This window comes from Serinus canaria, chromosome 15 (genome assembly GCF_022539315.1).
Source record: "Serinus canaria isolate serCan28SL12 chromosome 15, serCan2020, whole genome shotgun sequence".
In the NCBI taxonomy this organism is placed as follows: domain Eukaryota; kingdom Metazoa; phylum Chordata; class Aves; order Passeriformes; family Fringillidae; genus Serinus; species Serinus canaria.
Window position 1 is genome coordinate 2,278,569 of NC_066329.1, and position 12,629 is coordinate 2,291,197.

Genomic DNA, 12,629 nt, shown 5'->3' on the forward strand with positions numbered 1-12,629 from the left:
CAACACAGGGCATCTCTGAAAACAAAATCCCTCCAAGTCCAGGGTATTGGGTGAGCTCTATACTGGGTCTGGAAAAAGCACAGTTTATGTAGTGTTCAAGTCCTAGGTGGAGGGATGCACCTTGTCCTCTTCTTTAGGAAAAGAAACAAAACCTCCACCTACATTTAAGGCTTGCTTGATTACCTCTACCTGCATTTCAGGCTTGCTTTTTTCCATTGTACAGCACTGAACAATGGTGTGAGGCCAGATGAAAATGAGACAGCAGTAGGAGTATTCTTGAGGGACACAGACAACAGGAGGAAGAGGAACAGGGCTCTGCAGGGACTGCTTGATCAACTAGCAGTTAAAAACTGGACACAGACAGTGTTTAGAGACCTCTCCAGGAAGGTCCAGAGCTGCCATGTGTGTCCTTCCTTCCATCCTCAGCTCAAAGAAAAATCTTCCTTTCCCAGGCTCATCAGCTCCTTGCCCACTGAGATGTGGCATTGTGCCCTGGCACACAGTGGGTCAATTCCACCATTACAGAGAGGCCTCTGAGCGGTTCTGGAAAAACTCTGCACCTCTGTAAAGAACTGAGTGTTAGCAAGGACACAAAGTTCCAATATTCCAATACTTAATTTCCTGCACCTGGGAAATTGTTCAAGCAATTGTAACTTTTCCAGCAGGCAAGAAGAGGCACTAGGGCTGAGCTCCAATTCTAAAGGCCTTTTGCAGACTGGAGGGGAGGAAAACCTCCCCTCCCCAAGCTGCTTTTCAGAGAGGTGAAGAGGGACCCTGTTCCACTGAAGGGAAGCTGGTGGCACTGTCTGACTCCTCACACAACAGGAGCACTCAGGGGTTGTAGCAGTGTGAGTAAGGGCCAGTGCTCCCAATTCAAGAAGGATAAACATTGACCAATGTTGTAATCAGCTTGTCATATCTGGGTCTTAGAATAATTAAACCAGCAAGAAGTGGCCCTGGCCAGTGTCAGGGGAGGACACAATTTGCTAAAAGCCACACAGTTAGAATTTAACTTCTGTGCTGTGATCCCAAAGCCTTACAATCTCAGTGTGGAGCCCATCTCTCTCATCTGGCAGACTTGACAAGGGCTCTCAGAGCAGGCAGGGTTTCAAAGGGAAATGGCTGGGTTCCTCTCAGACCTGGTGAGTATCCAAATTCTTGTGTTCTAGCCCTGGTCACTAACAGCAGCATGGTCTAAGATTGCAGCAAAGGGAATCCTTCTTGTAATAAAAATGAGCAACAGAGCTTGGGACGACACTGGTTGAGCAATGACTGACTAAATGGCATCTGCAGAAAATACATTAGCAATGCAAAACAGTGAGAGGTTTAAAAGAGGACCTGGGAAACCAGGAAAGATGGGAATCTGGGGGGAGATAGAGAACACAGTATCAGTGAAAAACACAAAACAGGAAAAACTCCCCACTCTACTGCTCTGTGTTCTCAAGGACAATTGAAGATACTCATGGGTTTAAAATGTGACCTGGCTAAATGCCTGAAAACATTAGTGCTTGTGAGAAATGCTCTGAAATTCAGTGTACATCATGGAAACACAGCATTTCCAATAGGAGTAATTCAGATAGGACCTCTAAAAATGTCATTTCATAAAGGGTTGATAAAAGTGAAATGTAAAAAAAAAAGTTTTGAGAGGACAGACTTGAGTCATCTCTGGAAAATGGTGAACACTGTCCCAGTGAGGAGGCAAAGATGAAAGCAAAAAGGAATTCAAGAAAGCTGTAGCTTCTTTCTAGGACAAAGGTAAAAACAAATGATCTCAACAAGGCTTTTATGAATTTTGTTTTGTGTGGTTAGCAGAACTAACAGAATTAGAGAATGTATCTTTTCAGATTGCTAGTAGCCAGGAGAAGAACACAGAAGAATGTGCAGATGTGGATTTTAATTATTTAACAAATTAATTTTGCTTGGTTATTGTGAAACTCAAGATGGGTTTTTGCATGTTAAAGGTTTCTTAGTCATGGAAGTGTGAAGATGTAAAGTGCTGTAAATCATCTCATGGTCTGAAAGGACTGCTGGTGTCAGGAGCTTAGGATGTGTTCCCTTCTCTCTGCAGGTTCAATACCGGAGGCTGTTGCTAATGATTGTGGTGCTGGGAATTGGTGGAACCCACCTGTCTGGGTTCCAAATGTCTGTCATCAATTACACTTCTCTGGTAGGAAAAGCTGGAGAAAAGAAACTCCCATCTCTAACTGTTCCTCATCTTGCACTTTGCAAATGCTTTACAAAACAAAAGCTCTTATTCCCAGCTGCTTCCAATGCCATACTGTCACTGTCAAAGTGTGTATGACTGCAAGGTCTGTGCTCCAAAGACAACTTCCCACTGAATTTTGTGGAAACAACATATTGAGATACCTCCTTAAAGTTTATGCCATGGAGAAAAAAACCCAAAATAGCTGATGGAGTCAGCCTTCAGCTCAGCCCTTTTCTCTTTATATCCATTACTGGCCACAAGAACATTTGCACTTTACTATAATGAATATAAGGTCCTAATTTTTTGGTGTAGGAGAGGTAGGATTCAACACACTATAGAGTATAATTGATTTTTGAAAGATTCTTGTACACTATTAGGCTGTATGAGAGGAAATATCAATCCTTATTTGCAAACAAATGTCCTATAACCATGCTTTTAGTCACAACTATTAATCTAATTTTTTAAAATTGTAAACATTATGAAGAACATTATGATTAGTAGAATGAAAATCTCTATTTTGTCCCAGTACATTCAGAAGTTTATCAATGAAACTTGGCTGGAGCGATATGGTTCTGTGCTGCCCCAGGAGACCCTGATGCTGCTGTGGTCCCTCATTGTATCTATGTACTGCATGGGTGGCATGATAGGCTGTCTGTGCAGTGGCTACTTGACTGCAAAATTTGGAAAGTAAGTACATTTCCCGGCACCTTGCTACCCAGAGGTATAACAGGGGAAGCTAATAAATATTAGTCAACTAAAAGATGGGATACCAGAATTTCACTGCCCCCTGCTGTTGCAGAATTTACCTAGCATGTAAAACTACACCCGGGTGCACTGGAGAGACAAGAACAGGCAGATATTTCTGATTCCCTTGTCACAGCTTTTGTTGACATACAATTCCCATCGTTTTGCTGGCATTCTACCCTGCAGGAGTTTCCTTCAGCCTCAGGGTTTGCTCCCACAATGAGGAAGAGAAATCCAGCTTCTCCCTTTCCACTCCTCTGCAAAGACATCATGCCTTTTTATAACCAGATTGGGTTGTCCTATAAAGCAATGGGTTTAAACATGGCCATGGCTTTGGTCTGTAAATACAGAGAAGAGTCAAACATCAGTCCAGGAAGACAAAGTAAAGCATGGGTCATAGCCAGTTTTTGCTCACTGTTGCAGGAAGAAAAGTCTGCTGCTCAACGATGGGGTGCTGATAGCAGCAGCACTGCTCACTGGCTCCAGCAGGAGAGCCAAGGCCTTTGAGCTGATCCTGGCCGGGCGCTTCCTCGAGGGCATTGCTGCTGGTAGGACTCCCCACTTTAATGGTAATGGGACTTTGGGCTGGGTACAGAGATCTTCCTGCTGAGAGTACCCAGGAATGTGCTGGAACCCAGTGGAACGAGGAGCAGACTGGGGCAAGGGAAGATGAGCTGTCCTTTGCCTTCAAGAGCTCTTGTAGAGAGATCTGGTGGATTAGCTAAACATCCTGACTGAAGGAAAAGGTACCTTTTCAGCCCTTTATTGCAGAGGATAAATGGAAAAACGTTCAGAAGAGAGAGGAGAGAGCTGAAAGGGAACTGAAAAGGGACCCTGTCTCTTTCTTTCCACAGCTTTAGCTCTCTCCTGTCTTCTCCCTTTAGGAATACATATGAATGCCCATATTCAGTATGCTGGAGAGATCTCACCCAAGAAGCTGCGTGGATTTATGAACGTGACCTCCACAGTGTTTCTTGCACTAGGAAAAACTCTAGCACGAATTCTTGGATTAAGGTGCCTGTGCTACTCCCTCTCTGCCTGTTTTATATTTATTTTTCCTCTATATAGCAGGGAAGTGGTGTTCTCCCAGTCCCAGAATCAGACATACACCAAGGGTGGGGTTTTATTTTGCTTAACTAAAGCAGTCAAAGAGGAGGCATCTACCCCATACAAGTCACTGAGGTTTCCATGGTCATTCCCTGGGGACAGAAAGGCCTTTCCCTTGGGAAAGGAAGACTCAGTCTCTGGAGGTGCAGTTAATAAGAAAAGATTGTATGTAAATAGTCTTGATAAACATTGTGAGATCTAAAAGTTTTGCTAATTTCTTGGTAACTTCGTACAGAGTTGCAGTGTTGGTTCAGAGAGCTGTTGTGGGAGTATTTTCACTGTCAGAAATTAAAAGTCCAAGAAAAATATCAGTCTGGCAGAAGAAATAAAGTATTAGTCTATTTTCCTGTCACTAACCTAAACATCATCTATTTCAATTGAACTTTTCAATGACTGTATCTCTTTAGCTAGCCTAGAATTTAGAAAATACCTATTTAGTTATAAACTGTAATTTTACTGGACTATAAATAGATTCTAACATGCTTTCATAGAGAACTTTTAGGGACTGAAGACATGTGGAACGTGCTATTGTCCTTCTCTGGGCTTGTGGCATTGATTCAACTGATCTTTTTGCCATTCTTTCCTGAGTCCCCGCCCTATCTCTTGCTGCAGAAAGGAGACAAAGCTGGTTGCTTGAAAGGTAAATTAAAACTTTAAATCCTTAGTTTGTTAAACATTACTCCTGGGAAAGTGAAGCTAACAGCAGGAATTGGCTTTTCTATTAGCCAGCCACAGATTTCTTGATAATTGCATGATTAAAGTCCTCCAGACCAAGCAGAGTCATCAGAGACATTTAAGATGTACCCCTAACTGCTACAGCATTTTCCAGGGAAGTTTCACCATGCTCCAGTAAGTGATGTTCCTTCCAGTCCTTTGCTCAGTAACTGATAAATCAAAGCATGAACTCAAGTGCAAATGTTTAGTGTCATTAAAAGTTGAAAAACACATAATGATGAGTGGATTAAATGATGGAGGAGTATACTTCATTCTGTCTCTTCTGTAGCCATGAAGCAACTCTGGGGAGAAGGGAATTATCAAACAGAATTTGATGACTTGATGAAGGAAAAGACTATAACAAAAGGCACCAAAATCATGAATGTCCTAGAGGTGCTGAGAGAAGGATCTGTGCACCCACAGCTGTGCACCATGCTCTTCCTTTTGCTGAGCCTGCAGCTCTGTGGCCTCAGTGCAGTTGAGTATGCCCTTTTTCTATGCTTGGATCTGCTGTTAAGTCTCCAAATGACCACAATACCAGCTTGTCCCTTTCCTCTGGGTCTGCATTGTTCCTCCTCACACAGAGCCCCCTGCCTGACACCTGTGGTATCATCCCCAGGACTGCTCATACCTTTCAGGGACCTCCTCAGGTGGGAGTACAAGAGCTCCAACTCAGCCCAAGTTCCTGCAAGGGCACTGTGCCTTCATTCCCCTGGTGGTACAACCAAGGAATCTGCAGAGGAAAGGGTTACAAGCATCCTAAGAGACAGCAACCCAGCACCTCTTCCTTTGACTTCTGCAATAGCAGATGGCCAGCTAATGCCATCCAGTTTCATTTCATTTGGAAAGGACATTTATCCATGAAGCACCATCCTTTCAGCAGTCTCCACATAAAGCTGGCTGAGCCCAGTGCAGCCCAAGCTGGCAGTCATTCCCCTCTTGTTATCACTTGTCTGGGGGTCTCTCCATGAGCCCTGGGTCAGCCTGTGCTGGAGGTGGTTCATTCCAGCTGCCAGCAATGGAATTCCCTCTGCACTCTGCTGGCAGGGAAATGGTGCCCATTCCTTCAAGGATGCTGCAGAGGAGCAGCTTCTGTTTAGCAGCTGGGAAAGACCAGTATGAACTGTTTGCTTGACAATGTCTGGTGTGCTAAGACTAAGATTTGCTTTTCTTTCTCTTGTCCTGTCCCTTTCCTTTTCCTTTTTTGCCAAAACACCTTTTCCCATGTTTTTCAGGCAATATGATCCTTTCAACTACTTTTTTTTTTTTTTTTTTTTTACTTTCCCCCCTCACAAATCCATTTCCTTGATTGCCATTAACCTTTTGATTTCTCACATCTGGAGCAGTTATGTTACCTCTACTAAGGCCCAATAATATATTGCTGGTTTTGCAGTGAGGACATATCTAGTTCTAAGTGATCCTAGATAAGCACATTTCACATCTAACTGTGCTTTATTTTTCTTATTTCCAGATCACCTTTTACACGTCAGAAATTTTTGAAACAGCCAACCTGCAGGAAAGCATTATCCCATATGTATCTCTAGGAGTTTCATTCTCTGAACTCATCTCTATCATATTCTGTGTAAGTCAGTGCTTCCTGGGGTTTTAAGAATTAAAGTATTCTTCCTTGAAGCAAATGAATGTTCTTTTAATGAACCAAAGAATTTTTCTGTGGTGGTGCATAAATCTGTACAGTGGTTATTACCATCCATTGCAAATTTTGTCCCAACTTTTATGTGTTTCATCCCATCTTCATTCATCTTAATTTCTTATAAAAATCCCTTTTGAAGTGTCATTCAAACATAAATATGTGTACTCATTTCCACATATTTGTGTATAGCTATACATCCAAATGCAGTTGGCCCATGCTTCCATCAATTACAGCATTTAAGAAGTAGCTGCAATGTTGGGCAGTGATGGTAATTCACAGTGTTAGAGAGTGTAGAAGGAATTCAATAAAATAACAAAGTTGGTACCAATAAGATTTGTGTTCTCTGAAGTAAAAAGAACTCAAGGGGAATTCTTGATTTGTTGGATGGCTCAGAGCTGGATTTTGCCATGCTTCCAGTGATAGGCAATATTTGTTTCTGTTCCTCAGAGCTCCATCATTGATCGCTGTGGACGCCGCGTGCTCCTGTGTGGGGGTTATTTGCTGATGGCACTGATCCTGGTGTTGCTTGAAATCAGCCTTCTGCTGAGTGTAAGCAAATGTCTCTGCAGGAGTGGACCTGCATCAGAACTCTCTGTGCAGGACAGCAGCCTTTGCTCTCATGTCTAAGCCAGCAGGTCAGAATGTCTTCTAAATACAAGCTCACCTCTGTAGATGTGACACCACCAGCTGCTTCTGGTTCAGTAAGGAAAGTCAAGCAGGTCTAGAGAGCATCTATGACACAGCTCAGCATCATGGGCTTCTTCAAAATATTGCTGCTCCTGAGCTTGGATCAGCTGTGTTACAGCTGTAAAATTGATTTTTGTTCTCCTCCCTCTCTCTGTCTAGGATCAGTTCCTCTGGCTGAGGTACTGCAGTGTTATTCTCATCTTTCTGTTCATCATTGCTTATGGACTAGGACCAGGTGAGCACCACAATAAAAGCCTGGATCACAGGGATAAGCACAGACCATGAATGTATAACAGTAGAACTAGAATGTGTGAGTATATCTTTGAAAATCAACAGCTTAGCTGAGATTGAGATTGAGGGAATCTCAATTTTTGATTAATTAATTACCCAAGAAACAATTTCTTTAACAAATCACTCCCAGATCAATCAGGACCCTTTTTTCTCTCACTGGATTACAGGTTCAAACCAAATAAATTCTTGTTAATCAATTCATGAAGACTGATTTTGCAGTGTGAATACTGTTCAATGCACACAGGTTCAGATGGCTGATCTCTGCCAAAGAGCAGAGGTAGGCTTTTCTAAAATACCAGAGTTTTCTCAGCTTATCTGTAGAACCCTACTCTGTGAAAGACTGACCCCTGACAGCATGCATAATCTGCCTCTTAGGACTGCTCTGTCCTTTCTTGTCCTCTCTTAATATCACCCTTAGTCCCCTACATCAGGAACACCAGACCCAAACTTGCAGCTCTCTGGTAGAACCTCATTCACCTAAGAGTAGGATTTACTCTGGAAGTTCTCTGACTAAACACTGCCAATAGTTACTAAAGTCTCCAAATTCAAATGTCAGCCTTTGGTGTGGTAAGGGTTGTACCTGACAGCCATGAATGTCTTGAAAAGATGACAGAATTCCCACAGTAGCAGAGCTGAGGTATTTTCTATGGGAAATGGTCAATTAAAACACTGTTTCTATAATTTTTATGTTGGTTTTTTTCCCTCAGCTGGAGCTGTTGTGGCAGTCATGAATGAAATCTTCACCCTGTCAACAAGGACCTCTGCTTTTGTGATTGGTGGAATCATCATTTGGCTGGGCCTCACCTTCACTGGAATGGTTTTCCCCTTTGCTGTAGTATGTAATTGAATTCAAATCTTCTCTTTGACTCTGTCAGTTTAATCTGGATTCCTAGGTTAATCTGGACAGGGAGTAGAAATGACTTGTAGATGATCAAAACTGTGAATCCCTTGTTGCTATGGCATATGGAGGCCATTTATGTAAAACATTTCCCAGTACTTTAGAAACCACTTGCTGCCCCAAGAACAGACTGAAAAGAGAAATAAATATTGTTTCTGTAAAATGACCCCATTCCTTATTTCACAGGAACAAATCAACAACTTTCAAGAATCTATAGGTGCAAATGTTGCCAAGGAAATCACTCATCTTGTTCTATTTTTTGTTTCCAGATGCTTCTCGGTCCTTTTTGCTTCCTCATCTTTGTTGCTGTCCTGATCATTTCAGTGGTTCTCATCTACCTGTTCCTCCCAGAAACAAAAGGGAAGTCAACTTCTGAAATCACAGAAAAATTCAAAAGCTGCCAGTTTAAGAGGAAACGTCATCAGGCTGTGGAGAAGGATGCTGCTGAAGAAAAGACATTTTGCACCAGGCTCTGATAAGCCACCAAAAGTAATTTCCACTGTTCTGGCATAACACAATTGTATTTCAAGTTTTTCTCCATTGCTATCATTTTAAAGCAGCAAGATTTGTGTCTTTGTTTTTTACTTGATAAGAAAGTTCTGCTCAGGATTAAGAGCAGGGTGAAGATAGGATTAAACATAGCCACAGTTCTTGCACACAGTTTTCATGCCATTTCTTTATTTTATTACACTGTAGAGGACTTAGTGTTGATTGTGAACACTGCACATGAACAAATGCCAGGTAAAATGAAAATGCCAGGTAGAATACACATGCCAGGTAGAATAACATCTATTTCCTTGAGCTGCCATCAAGTGACTGCATGTCCTGATTGTCTCTGTGACTGTCAGGGATCCCTGATCCCCAGGCATTTGGAACAGAGGAACTCTCACTTGTATCCTCTGGAGCAGCCTGGCTGCACTCCCCATGCAGATCAGTTGTAGCAAAATCAGGAGGAAGTTCTTGTAGTGTGTTCTGGTGCCTCAAGGATGGCACGAGGGGTAACAGATACACACAGTGCTGAGAGCTGGAAGAAAAGAGCCCTGGAGAGAGACAGTCAGTAAGATTTTGAGAAAGTAGATAGCTTGAAAATTCAGCCCATTTTATGAAAAGTAACTGCCCAAAAAAAGGGAGAAGTTGTGATATCCATTGTCTGCTGCCTGTGTGCTGCTCTAGGGCACCCTGCATTTTGCTGCTGCACACCACACACAATCCTACACTTCAGTGCTCTGCTCCCTGCACTGTGCTGCCCAAGGGCTGCCAGTCCTGCTGGCCACTACAGTGTCCAATCACTCCCCTCCCCAAACTCTTCTACCTTTGTATAGGATGATCAATTATTTTTCCATTTTCTGCCATTATTACAAATGGTGTTTCATGCCATAATATGACCATAAGTCCTTTCCTTCTGTAGTTTTCCCATTTATTATCCTTGTGCTGAGGTCTGAATTAGTGTTGAGTTTTAGGGAGCTTTCTATTTAAAAATTTCAAATTGCTTGCTTCTCAAGGAATAACCTCAGAAGAAGCTCTGATATTAAAGTGTCAGTGTGTGTTCCAGCAATTGAAACCCGATTTAGATTTTAGATCAGTCCCTGTATCAAAACAGAGCACTCATGATAGGGATTGTTTCTATTCAGAGGGCCCTCTCCTGTTGAGGGACTGAAATATTTAATCCACCCATTTGAAGCATTGTCCAATTGCTACAAAAAACAAGAAATCAACAGAAATCATACTAAGTAAACATTAACCTGAGCCTCAGAGTAGGATGGTTATTTAAGCTGAAGGTGCAGAAGAGGCATGGGAGAAAACATCTCCTCAGTCTGACAGAACTCTGTCTGCCTGGGATCAGCCACACTTCTGGTGTAGATGAACAAGCTCCTTCCAGAAGTGGTGAGTACTGTTAGCATTAACTTTCAGAAGAACTGAGAGGCTCTTTTGCAATTGCCATTCCTAAAGATAAAGCATTACACATTTAGCAAAGTTTTTTCAAAATAATGGGATAGGCAGGGGATAATCCTTTAAAATTAGAGCTAACTTTTAAAATTAAAAAAATCAAAAGACACAGACTTAATGTTCTGGTCTAAATCATCGTGGAAACTTTGAAGGAAGTTCCAGCTGGTTAGAAAAACTAATTTTAAAAAAAATTAGAAATTAAATTCCTGTACTTCTTAGATGGTGAGGTATTTCTGTACCATTTTTATCTTCTTGCTTCCATGTCCAAGTGTGATACTATCAGGCTACTCTCCTAGCTGGTAGCCTGATAATGTTATGAAATGGTACATTTGAAAATAATGGTTTGTGAGTGGTTTAGTTAGTTAATGTGAAGAAGAGCAGCAAAACTGAAAATCCAGAACCTTTGTCTGGCTGATCTTTTCTTGCATTTATGCTTTGCATGTTCTGCTGGGATGGTTTAAGCATCATCAAATAAGCCAATATCCAGAAATGCAGGGGCTACCATATCACAGCTTCTGTGATGAGCTTGAACTGCTCCTTGCATGCTCAGTACCAGTGCTTGGCTGTAATGTTCCTTGTGTTGGGAACTGGTGGATCCCTCACAAGTCCCTTTCAAAATTCTATGAACAAATCCTCCTCCATGATAAGAAAAGCAGATACAGCATCTTCAGGAGCCATTGGTGGTGGGTTCATAAAGGATGCTTCCCAAATCAAATTGCAATTTTTTTCTATTGACTTTTCATTCCCAGGATAAGAGCTTGCCTATGGCTGCCTCTGAGCAGGCTGCTGAGGTAACAAACACAGCAGTGTCTCCACTCAGCAGATGTTGCTGCCATGCCCTCTTCCCTCTGCCCCCTCTGACAGTGCAGCTTGCAGCTCCCCTGGCAGTGTTATCCAGGGGAATTTCCAATGCCTGTGTCTCCTGTGAGAGCTGAGGACAGCATGAGGCCAGATGGATTACAAATGTAACATTTATCTTCTTCCATGCTGCTCTTTCCTGGTCTGCCCAGGTTCCAGAGTGAAATGCAATTGCAGGTGGCAGTACCTCTGACCTGTGCTGAGCAGACATTAAAGCCAGAGAGTTGCTAACTCAATAGACAGATGGAGAAATACCCCTTGGGATCAGTGCTCACCATTGGCACTGGAGCAGATCAGTGGAGTGCTCTTCTGCAGTAACCTCCACTTCCATGTCTCAGTTCCTTCTCTCTGATTTCACTCTTTGCTGGTCCTTTTGCAGGAGCTGCTCTCAGCAGAAGCAAGCTGGAGCACTGCAGAGGGACTGTTCATCCCTGTCACACAGCACCAAGGCTGGTTTAAAAAGCTGCCTTGGATCCCTCTGTCCCTTCTGGTGAAGTGGCTGCCTCTGATTCAGCTCCAGTGTCTCCTGCAAAAAGCCAGGTTGCTTTGCTGGGCTCCTCCTCTTCTTCATGGCCTTTCCATCTCCAGCATTCATCCTCCCAAACCACGCCAAGCCAAAGTGCCAGACCTCAGGAGCCCTGCTCTCCCAAGCGCTCACTGTTGCTGCACCTCTTGCAGTTACTGATAAACCAGAGAAGTGATGATTAACCTGCCAATATTAATGTTTTTGAGCTGTTTTAATCCTAGCCCAAGGCCTTTCTCTCACACATCTGCAAGAGACATCTCCAATTATGTTGACTACTCACCCTCCCTAGCTTGCCTTAAAGAAAGAAGAAAATTTTAACTGTTTTATTTCAATTGCTGTTTCACACCTAAATACTGGAGTGTATCATGTCACAGTAACCAAACAAACCGGATTTCATGAAGTTAAACTCTGCTTTCATTGTCAACATTTTGTCATCATGTTCAAAATGCTGTAAAAGGAGGAGCAAAAAAATAAAATAAAATTTTCTTTCTCTGATTTATTTCCAGGAAAACCTCATCTCTTTCTTCTTCCTTATCTTTGCTGAGACCCTCATCAGCTCAACATTTTCATCTTCCTCTTCAGTCCAGAGACAAAGGAAAACTTTTTTATGAAAATAATGATGAATTTAGTATGTTAGATTTTAGGAGACCTCATTCCTTTACTGGAAATACTTCCCTTGAGGAAGTACCACCTACACCAACTGGTCAGCAGAAGACCATGTATTAGCTCATTAAAGACCTTGATCCTTGCAAACTGCAAAACAAAGGCAAATTATTGTTTTCTATTTATGGGAAAATATACCAATATTTTTTCACAGACACAAATGGAATCTTCACAAATGAGAGTCACTCTCATATCACCTTGAAAATGTGACAGCAGTCAACAATCAACAAGTCATTGTAACATAAAATATGTGCTAAGTTAAACTCTTAGATTTCACTTAGAAAGTGTTTTGTACCTAAACATCTTCTTTAGTTCCAGTCCACATGATTTTGTTATT

The 12,629-nt window shown here is 42.2% G+C and overlaps 1 protein-coding gene across 2 annotated transcripts; it reads left to right on the forward strand.

Annotated features, from left to right (window-relative positions):
• Positions 1 to 996: 996 nt before the first annotated feature.
• LOC103817996 (solute carrier family 2, facilitated glucose transporter member 11-like) lies at positions 997 to 12,124 on the forward strand. Of its 2 annotated transcripts, XM_018916419.3 has the most exons (13): positions 997 to 1,142; positions 2,069 to 2,167; positions 2,733 to 2,893; positions 3,374 to 3,498; positions 3,835 to 3,964; positions 4,549 to 4,697; positions 5,061 to 5,248; positions 6,243 to 6,353; positions 6,870 to 6,971; positions 7,269 to 7,344; positions 8,108 to 8,235; positions 8,568 to 8,787; positions 11,483 to 12,124. In XM_018916419.3, the coding sequence occupies exons 1-12, from the start codon at positions 1,119 to 1,121 to the stop codon at positions 8,772 to 8,774; spliced, it is 1,500 nt and encodes a 499-aa protein (XP_018771964.1). In that variant the 5' UTR covers positions 997 to 1,118; the 3' UTR covers positions 8,775 to 8,787; positions 11,483 to 12,124. The 2 variants fall into 2 exon arrangements, with proteins under 2 accessions (XP_018771964.1, XP_009090478.1); XM_009092230.4 differs by having other exon boundaries at positions 8,568 to 12,124.
• Positions 12,125 to 12,629: the final 505 nt, after the last annotated feature.